Source organism: Zingiber officinale, chromosome 7A, assembly GCF_018446385.1.
Source record: "Zingiber officinale cultivar Zhangliang chromosome 7A, Zo_v1.1, whole genome shotgun sequence".
Lineage (NCBI taxonomy): Eukaryota > Viridiplantae > Streptophyta > Magnoliopsida > Zingiberales > Zingiberaceae > Zingiber > Zingiber officinale.
In genome coordinates this window covers 53,817,140-53,827,796 of record NC_055998.1, presented here as the reverse complement: position 1 = coordinate 53,827,796, position 10,657 = coordinate 53,817,140, and the positions used below count along the sequence as shown (strand labels likewise).

General features: G+C 37.9%; 1 protein-coding gene across 3 annotated transcripts; it reads right to left on the bottom strand.

Moving 5' to 3' along the window:
* Nucleotides 1-215: 215 nt before the first annotated feature.
* LOC122001406 (probable ion channel POLLUX) lies at nt 216-9,123 on the bottom strand. 3 transcript variants are annotated; one of them, XM_042556124.1, is made up of 13 exons: nt 8,454-9,123; nt 8,303-8,362; nt 7,595-8,203; nt 6,226-6,390; nt 6,074-6,133; nt 5,780-5,983; nt 5,008-5,256; nt 4,180-4,278; nt 3,738-3,932; nt 3,467-3,559; nt 2,879-3,142; nt 509-747; nt 216-410 (listed from the first exon to the last, which is right to left on the bottom strand). In XM_042556124.1, the coding sequence occupies exons 1-12, from the start codon at nt 9,012-9,014 to the stop codon at nt 529-531; spliced, it is 2,778 nt and encodes a 925-aa protein (XP_042412058.1). In that variant the 5' UTR covers nt 9,015-9,123; the 3' UTR covers nt 216-410; nt 509-528. The 3 variants fall into 3 exon arrangements, with proteins under 3 accessions (XP_042412058.1, XP_042412057.1, XP_042412059.1); XM_042556123.1 differs by having other exon boundaries at nt 6,226-6,408; nt 8,454-9,122; XM_042556125.1 differs by lacking the exons at nt 216-410; nt 509-747 and having other exon boundaries at nt 2,895-3,142; nt 3,467-3,543; nt 6,226-6,408.
* Between the last annotated feature and the right edge of the window lie 1,534 nt (nt 9,124-10,657).

Here is a 10,657-nt window from a genome sequence, read left to right as displayed (position 1 = left end):
GTTTACATCATTAATGCATGTGAATCAATATAAACCAACCAACATACAATGAAACTCTTAATATGAGACAAAGTCTCATTCACAATGGAACTTCTTTCCTCTTTCACCTATTCTCCATTCACATCACTTATATCCAACAGTTTTCACATAAAGCGGAGTTGCAAAAACATTTATGTACACAATTTTCAGATTTTTATTAATCACGTAGCATCAGATACAAACATAAAATAATTACTGAATTAGCATGATAAGCATACAGCAATCAAATTAGTATACAGCAGTCAAATTGTATTTCAAGAATAAAAACCTCAGGATGATAATCATACATACCGGTGCCGTGATTAGAGGCACAATTATTACTGAATCATCCGTGATTCGATCCGTTCTTTCTTGGTCGCCAGCACGAAGCACTGTGATTATAGAAAAAATGGAACTTGTTCAAAACTACAGAGATATCAATCGTGGTGGTATAATAACTATGATAGAAGTGAAACTATATGCAGCTTACCAAACTACTGTTTTGAGATGCTAATCACCATTTGAGATGACAATAAAGACATCGTCAAGCGACCAAGTCCTGACCTCTGACTTGTTTTCAGGATTGATTATGGCATGGTCTGTGCTGGTAAGACGATAACCAATCACAATCTCCTTCCGTTGGCGAGCCCTAACCATTATATCATAAAAGGAAAGCTCCTCTTGTTCGTACAGATAATATTCAGCAGGCCTGATGCACATTTCATTACCCTGCAAAATATGAAAGTAGAGCTTGAATTGTATGGATATGTTATGACTTTGGCATTTAAGATACAAAATGCATCCAAGCTCAAACACAATTTCACTTGTAATGTGTAAGGATTTATTCATGAATACAAATTGAACTTGTACATAATGTTTTAACAGGCCATGATCTATGTATTACTCAAGTTGAGATTGTTGACCTGACTTGGCTATAAAGTTCAAAATCTCAAACCATGCCAAAATTTTAATACTTGACTGGAACAATATTGTTTTGGTATCATGACGGTGTTCTGACTTACAATGTCGGTGGCAAATTGGAGGGTAAATGAAGAACGAAAAAGAAAAAAAAAGAACACAATCATACAAGTTCAGACTGTCTCCTCTACAGTGATACAAATTTGACTATGGATTATATGGACACAAGTTTAAAAAAAAAAATAATATTATTCAGTTCATCTCGATGTTTGATGTACATTGTAGCATACCAAGGGGTATTGAATGCCTACATGACACAATACTAACCGATACACAATTGACACAATAACACATGATATATTACATGTGCAGAGTAATATCGAGTTTCAATAATTATAAGATTTCAAACCATGGGGTCATATAAAGCCTTGAATCAAATGACAAGGCTCGAGGTTATAGTTAGCAGCTCAACTCGATCTCGATACTTCAAGTAGGCTTACAAGGGAATAAGTCAGAATGGAGGAGGGATCTTTAAGCAGATCTAGTTGAATGAGAGTTTAGTTGACTCATGAATCAATTGAATGCAAGGGTTCAAGGGTTCAGGGAATAAGATATTTCAACAACTACATTTGCCCAAGTAGTCGACTAGCGGCTTTTCTAATTGATTGGATGCGAACAAAATAGAGCCATTGAAATCCTTAGTTATATAATCCTTGAAGGTTTCTTTAGCGTCAAGGGTGCCCAAATATTGCTGTGGTCAATTATCTAAAGGACTTGCAATCCAAAGCTACAGATTTATCTAATAGGTCCTGCTAAATCTTCTCTACCTAAACTAAGGTTCGAAATCTATAGCAATGTCGAATTTTTTTGTCTTTGACGGGAACAATGCCATTTTGGTACCATGTCAAGGTTCCAATATATGGTGTCGATGACGAATTAGAAGTGGGAGGAAGGAAATGGGAAAAAAAGGAGAAATAACTACATGCTTAAATTCAAACCTTGTTTATCTGGAATACTATAGTTGACATTGTGTTGTACGAACACAAGCTACAAAAATAATAACCATTTGTCAATTTATTTTGACGCGTGTTGTAACATACCAAAGGGTGTTGAGTATCGACATAACACGGTACTCATTGACATAATTGACACATAAACACAAGAGCGATTACTGAGTTTCGATAATATATACATTTTGACCATACCACCTAACACAAAATAAGATTCCAAACTATGCCCTAAACTTGGCATTTCATTTCTATTTGAGAGGAGTTTGACTTTGTAATAATCCCAAAGATTTGAGATTGTAATAAGTTTAATCGGTGGCCTCTTGTAATAATGGATTGATTGTCGAGTCATAGATCATGGAGTCATAAAACCAATTGGGTTAACATTGTATTTTTACTCTTATTATTTTCACTATGAACAATAATTGACATGCTCAACCAATTCACACATGAGCATCTCACGTGAAGTAACAAGTTTATTGTCTTTATATTTGCTTGAAAAATTTATTTTTAGGGCAACATCCATTCCCCTTCCCCTCTAGCTAGTGAGTGAATCCATTACACAATCCTATATGAACAAACTACTAGCAACTGCTAGGTGCTCGCGAGCAGTTTGACACTTGTGCAGTTCTACTAGTTTCTAGCCACATCTTTTTGGAAGGTTAGTATATCATGGATTATCCAGAATTGCAGATTAAATCCCTTTTCTGCAGTAAATCTTCTAAATTCTACAGTATGTGGAGAGTAAACAACTCATACTAGCCACATGCTTAGGCATAAAGCCATACTTCCTTGCAGGTCGAACAAAAGACTAGGTATTACTTCCTAGTAAACCTACAATTGTCAATGAAAAAATTATGAAGTTATTATTTAATGTGCAGTTATTCTGAATTGCTAAAAATGATAACGACCACTAGATTAGGACATGGAGCTACCTCCTCAGCAAAGAGTTCCTCAAGAACCCGGTTGATTTGTTTGTCTTCAGCTACCATAGCTAGCGCCATACTCACCAGCTCATTTGACAGTACATAATCGCTAATTCTTGACACTGACACAAGATTTCTAGTCCTTGAATCCAATATCTCACTAATGATTATTGATTTGTCAGAAGCTTGCTGCATCTCACGTATCCAGGAGCTGTGGGAGAAGCCAGCATAACGCAAAGAAGACTTTGCCTCTTTGGATGGAAGACGTTTGGACTGCAAAATACAGAAGGTGAATGAGCTGGTACAACAGTGATAAACATACAAAAGTAGAAGATATTAGGGAGTTCAACAATCTAAGCAATCAAATCATATCAGTTTCCTCAAGAAACTGACTAGGAGAAGAAACGTAAAAGAAGTGAAGGTATGAATAAGAATTATACTCCTTTTTTTTAAAAAAAAAAAAAGAACAAAGATTTTTACCATGTCATTTCCCCATATTTTCAATTTAAATTGGTGAGTTAAGAATCAACAGATAATATCAATCTACAAAATGTATCCAAATCATCGTTCTTAAAAATTTAGTCTAATGACTTGTACCTGAATATCCCGAATAAGGAGAAGGGTAGCCAGAGACCGTGAATCAGAATGCACAACAGAGTCCTCCAAAGACTCATCTGCAAGAATCAAGATCTGTTCATTCAAAATATTAAGTCATTTAATCAAAGACTTATGTAGAGTTAAAAAATAATTTTAACAAGCAAAATGAGATGTGCTAAAGAGGGATATGATTTTTACATTTTTATTCTGACAAATAAGGCATTTCCTGAAATTTGAGAGAACATGTTGCTAGAAAATTTTGCATACTTACAGAATCAAATGTTTCAAGAGGCAAACTTTCCAAATGCCTACGAATAACAGCATTTCCCTCTTTATGAACAAGTCTTATATTTGTTAATCCTGAAAGATCAATTCCACCATCTGTAAGCTTTTTCTCCCTCTCCTTCTCAGGAACCTCATTGAACATCCAGAGTTCAGAGCCAGGGGACAGAAAAGCCTCTAGCACCTGATAAAAGAACTAACTTGCATCAAGATTCTGATTATACCACACAGTTCTGATTATACCACACAGCAGTGCCCACAAATCTCTGACTGCACATAACCAAAAACCAAGGGGAGTACTGGAGATACATGTGCAAGGAGTTTCAGACACATAACATATCAAGAGAAATCAAAGATAAAGCAATGGATCACAACAAATCAGCTACGAAGTACGATCATTTCATATTAATCTACTGTTCAACTGTGCATACCATTATCATATCATCAATATCACGACGCCAACCACAGAATAATATCTTTTCTGGATATTTTGGAGGGTTGGGAACGTTGGGCAGAAAGCCCCTCTGCACCTGAGGCAATGAAGATTTACAGGTCAAGCCTGGAAATTCTTTGAAAAATAAACATACGCGATAAATATTGTACATTGTGAGACCAATCACACCATAGATAACTCACAGGAATTATACACAAATAAATCACCAGCTTTCCAGGTTTTCCTTCTTTTCAAATTTAGGATGAAAAGAGAAGTTTAGAAAAATAGTATTTAATTTGGAATGAAAACTTAAGTTTTTCTAACTGGAAATATATAGATGATAAGTTCAAATTAATCTACATGAAAGTGAAACTGCAGCAATGATATGAAGTGAAGAAATTATCAAAAATGTATTAGAGTTTTTTCAAAATAAAAAAGATTTCCAAAGAGTTTTTCAAAACATGGAGAACCAGAAACAACAAAGCAGCCTTGGTGTGCTTATTTTGTGTGGGGCATGACATTAACATACTTAAATTGCATACATCTTACTAGCCACTATAATTATGTTGCTTGCTACTAAATTACAGCATGGTTTTTTCTGGTTCATACAGGTCAAGTGAGGATTATCTTAGACTTATCCTATATCAACGTTCAAGAATATAATTCACAACTTTAGTATCTACAATGGAAAGGAAGAACTACATGCCATTGCATGAGTCTAATGATGCATGTGATGCAAATAATATACACGTCTGAGTGCAAATCCTCAATGGGTAATATTTAAAACAGCAAAAGAAAACACTAAGAAATTAATCCAAAAGATCACCTCTGGTAGAGGTCCTGGTGAATAAGTATCATCATCCTCTGCAAGAACAAGGATTTCATCGCCTTCTTTAAGAACATAACTGTCATCAGGGTTTATCAGAATTTTCCCACCATTTGCAGCAACCTTAACTCCACAGGGTACTGCATCAGGGAATGAAATTAGGGCATCCTCAAAACGCATGTCATCTAACTGGGGCCACCTCTTTATATAAAACTCAGCATTTTCAAAACCTAGTATATCTTCCCATATCTGCAAAGTGAATAAAATCAAAAGTTTGAAGTTAGACATGGAAAAGGTTTCAATAACCAATGATGGGTTCAATGGCCGCTCTAGCCGGCTAGCCCTGAACTCAAAGGGAAAAGTTCAGTTTAGCCTGTTTGCGTTATCACACTGGATAACCTACAGAAACAACCAACCATTAAAAAAAAAGAATGGAGACTAAAGAAGAGATATAACTAAAATTCACCACAGACAATTACCAATGTAATTGAAGTTCTTCAGTTTATGTAAACAGTTCTAATCTCTTTAGTGTTTACCGTCCTTGTATAAAAACATCATAACAATAAAGAAGATTATGACCTTCGAACCAAAAGAAGATAAATGGTATATAAAACAAACTATAAATATCATCAGATGAGTATGAGATGCAAACAAAATGTATTAACATGTATATATATGTTGTTATTATATGGTTTAAAATGTAAATGTGAGCCCAATACCCAGGTTGCATCGATAAGAATAAAGAAAATGAAACAAACTTTAAACTTTATACCTGAGCTAGGCCGGGTTGAAGTGCACATTGTATCATCAAGCGCCCTATTACATCATGTGCAACAACTGTTTCAATCAGCTCCCCACCAACAAGTTTTACCAAAGGTTCATTATCAAGGTCACTCAGTTCTACAACAACATGACCCTTTAGGCCTTCTTTCACTCCATTAAGACTAAGCACCACTCGTAAAGCACGAGCATCACTCTAACAAAAAGAATGCAACTGATTGTTTTGATTTATTACAGAAATAGTACAGCATAGTAAGAACTTCAAGGTATGAAAGAAATAACTAACTTGATCTGCATTTGCATCAGATGCCAAAACAATGATAGCTCTTGCCTTAGAAACTGATACCTGACATACATTTAAGAGAAGCGCTTTCAAAACAAATGCATAGTATTCTCTTATATTACACATCTCAAATAACACAGTTTATTACATGCAACCTTTTTCAAGTCTGCCAGTATGAGAGGACTCCCACTCCTACAAATAACTGAGGTACCCATGAAGTCAAATTCAAACTTTGCAATGTCAATTTCCATTTCCTCCTTGTCCCTTTCAGCTAAAACCACAACAACACCTCCACCAATGCTCTTGTTTGCAATTGCTAGCTGCTTGAGAAGGGATCCCTGCCATCGAATGATTAGAGAGAAAACAATATTTATCCTGGAATGCAATATGTTCTGTTACCTTGAGCAGAGTGCAGAGAGAAAGGATCTAGACACTATGAATAAGATCAAGAAGGGTTTAAAAGGTCTTACTAGTGACAATTAGAATATTCAGGTCGCAAAATTCAAGGATGTCAAGTGTGTATGTTGTCTCCATCCATGTACTAATAAATCCTCAAAAAATATAATATTATAACACTGGGACATTTAACTTATAGCATTCAGATGGGATCAAACTTGATAAAACAGAAGGCTTACCATTCTTCATATCCTCTTATTGCTCAAGAAAATATCCAGAAGTTAAGGAGCAAAGAGGGAATCATGTAGTTCAGTTAAATGAAGCAACTTCAGAAATAGTTCAAGTTGAAACAGAATTTACACCTAAAAAACTGGCTCAACTAAGGTTCAAAAATCTCGAGTTGTTTTAGTCTTTATTGGAACAACACTGTTTCCGTATCGTACTAACATTCCAATATGGGATTAGTAGTAAATTGGAGGTGGAAGAAAGAAAGAGAAGAAGAATAATTATTTTATATTTGAATGCTATGATTTTGACATTATTCGTTACGGAGACAAACTACAAAAATAACAATATTATTCCAATTTTAGCATGTCAGGGATATTGAGTGTCAATATGAAATGATACTTATCGACATGATTAGCACGACGACACACGAGACAATGTCTCGGTGCCGACTAGTATCTAGTTTCAGTAATTTGATACGTTTTGAGCATTTCACCCGACATGGTATGAGATTTCAAAGCACGGACTTAAGATCTATTGTTTTTAAAGGCAAATCCTCATGGGCCAAAATATTGTATTATGATATTGTTGTATTAAAATACAGTTACAACTCATGTAATCATACCCTTAAACATTAGTAATTCTATCTAAAACTTAGGCATAAGAATAGGTATGCTTAGACTAGATTTTATCTAATAATTTTTTTATCTGACACTACAAAGAACGAATAATGACTTCCTCAACTTTTTCATGATGTGTTTGCTCCAGAAAATCATTAAAATTTAATAATTTTGCAGTGGTACTTCATATTACATACTTCGTAAGTCTTTGAAAAAACAGCAACTATCCTTTATAAGTGTTTCAGTCATACACTAACACTTTTTTGAGGAAAACATAGCTTACCAATTTGTCACTCCATCCAAGAATTAGTATGTGATCACTCTCAATCACCTCACTCTTGCCCTTGCGCCAAGAATCCACCTTCTCTGAAATGGCATCAGATACAAGACCAAGCATCATTGCAAATATCAACATTCCTCCTGAACTGATTGACACTGAAACAATTCGTGGCCCTGAGCCAACCTGGTCAGCATGGTTCCCAGAGTCTGCCACAAAGGTCCATGAATACCAAAGAGCTTCAGGAAGGCTTGCATCACTGACCGCATACAGTGCCAAACCACCAATTCCAATAAGAAATATTGTAGCAAAAAGAAGTGCAAGAAGTTTAGCATAAGGATGCACAGAAAAGAAGACATCCACTCTGTAAGCAATCCTCTTCTTGAGAGGGACCTCCTCCTCATTGCAAGTCAAGGGTTTGGAAAGTGACTTTATGTGAGGGAGGTGATCAAGGCATTTTAGTAACAGGAATGGTGTTACGAGTGACAACACCACAGTATATAGTGCAACAGTCCTACTATCGATGCTATTTGTGTCTAACTGCAAAACTGCAACTTCCTCATGAGTAATGCCATCATCATAGTTGCAAAGTTTCTTAATATTACTGATCTGTTTCTGCAAATGGATTCAATAATTGCAAAAGAAATACGGTTTACGTATCTGTCTTTAGTATTAAAAGAGTTGAAGAAACATGATTATAGAGGAAAAATATACCTCGAGCTCTAAAACCCTTCGTTGCTGAGAAATCGCTAAAATGGCGCATATCACAGTTAGCTGCCCAGAATTTTAGGAACACGGTGAAATCAAAAGAGCAAAGAACAAATGAACGTCAAACTAAAGCATCGGGATTAAACTAGATACTCACGATTAAAAGAATAAAAGAATTGTCAAACCGGAAGTTCCTTTTAGGAGAACGGGAGGAAGAAGAAGATGAAGAGAATAGGTTCTTGCTTCTTTCGTCAATCCGCTTCACCAACTCCTTATTCACCTCCTCAGACACCACCACTTTACCCCGATCCACCAGTCTCTTCGGCGGCAGCGGCAGCTCCATCTTACTCGTCCCGGAGGACGCGGCCGCTGGGCGCGCCACGGTGGCCGCCCGACTGTTGGCGCGGGGCCGGGCCGCATAGGGCCCGAGGAACGAAGGATAAAACCAGTCACGGTCAAGGACGCCGCCATTCGCCGGGGAGTCGGAGGCGTTGTCGACGGCGACAGTGAGCTTCCGAGGGAGCGGGAGGGTGGCGGTGGCAGCGCGGCGGACTAAGGGGGGACAGGAGCCATGGGAAGAGGCGGCTGACGACGAGGCGTTGATGGTACGGGACTTCTTGAGCTGCGGCCGAGTCCCACCGTTGGCGAGGTAGGACGTCGAAGTAGAGGAAGGGTTAGAGTTGGAGGCGTAGCTCGGATCGCCGTCACTCGTCGGCATCGCCTCTCCGATTGCTCCAACTGCGACTGTGCTTATCGAACTAGTTATGTCTGATTAGGTATCCGTTTGGATGTTGATCTGGATGCAGAGATTGGGGAGTAAAAAGGTCGTGGAATATTTTCGTTTATTGATAGTTTAATTATTAGGATGGGCGCAGCCAGCCAACTGATTACGTCCAGCGTGGAGTGGACCGGTTGGAGACGAGGTGGGTGACGTTATTCATCACGGAGAAGCCCGCGTGCTAGAGTTGATCAGTTGTATTTTGTCGAACACGAAATAGGAGAACCAATGGCATATAAATACGCTACGTGGGTCATCTTATGGTTCACGGGAAGTGGTTGGAACGTCTATTGTGTGGTAAAAATCGATCTATAACTTTTAAGCCCTCAGGTTGCCTAGGTTTGCCTAGATGCAGTGGTAGCAGGAATAAAGTCATCTCTTTTGATCCCACCCGTTCCAGAATACCCCAAAAAGTTTAGGAATAAAGTGCCAATTGTATTTTTTTTTTCATTTTTAAATACTCCTTTTATTAAAACTAATGAGAGGGCGTTAAACAATTAATTTCTCCATTGAGTGCATAAGGTCTCTGGCCGTCAAAATGAAAAGGTGCCTCAGGCTATGCTGGTGCGGTGGCAAATAGCAATTTGTTTTTCTTAAATAATTAAGATTTAAAATTCATGCAGTGTCTACGTATAATTAGGGGTGTAATTAAGTCGAACCGAGTCGAATTCTTGGATATTTGAATTTGACTCGTTTATAATCGAATCGAGCTCGAGCTCGAGTTTTATTTAATGAATATATTCATGACTCGTTCACGAGTTTATTCGAGCTTTTATCGAGCCTAAACGAGTTTAATAAATATAAATTATAAATTTAAATATTTATTAAAAAATAAATTATATATTTTAAAAAAATTATTATATTTGTTAAAATTTATAATTTTATTCTAATAAATAAATTTAATATATTTGTCTATATTTTTCTTAAGGCTGCGTTTGGTAGCCTGTAATCTACCTTGTAATGTAATCTTGATTACATTACAAAGTCGATTATTTTGTTTGGTTTGATTTAAAACTTGTAATGTAATGTAATCTGGATTACAAAAGCTAGTGAAGATTTATAATCTGGATTACAAAGCAAATGCTATGTAATCCGATTACATTACGAGGTCATTGTTTCACCAAAGTTTAAATGCCGAATATACCCCTAGTCTATGTTGACCGCCGCCGGTCGCCGCCGTCCGCCAACGGTTGCCGGTCGCCGCCGGTCGCCGCCGGTCGCCGCCGGTCGCCGCCGGTCGCCGGGCGCCGCCGCCGGCACCGCCGATCGCCGACAATCGGCCGCCGCCGCCGCTGCCAATTGCTGACTGTCAATCGTCGGCCGCCGATCGCCGTCCGCCTCCGCCACCGTTGCCCGCTGGTCGTCGCCCACCTGCCGTCGCCCATCACCGCCGATTGGCGAAGACGGTGGCCTGCTGCGACGACCGACGGTGGCGGCGACAGCTGGTTGCCGATGGCTGCCGCAAACTCCGGCAGAGGTGTGGCGATCGCCGATAGAGGTTACAAGATATTTTTGTCTTTTTATAATAATATGAATTACATTCCTTATAAAAAATAATGGACACCAAACAAAAGAATGTAATC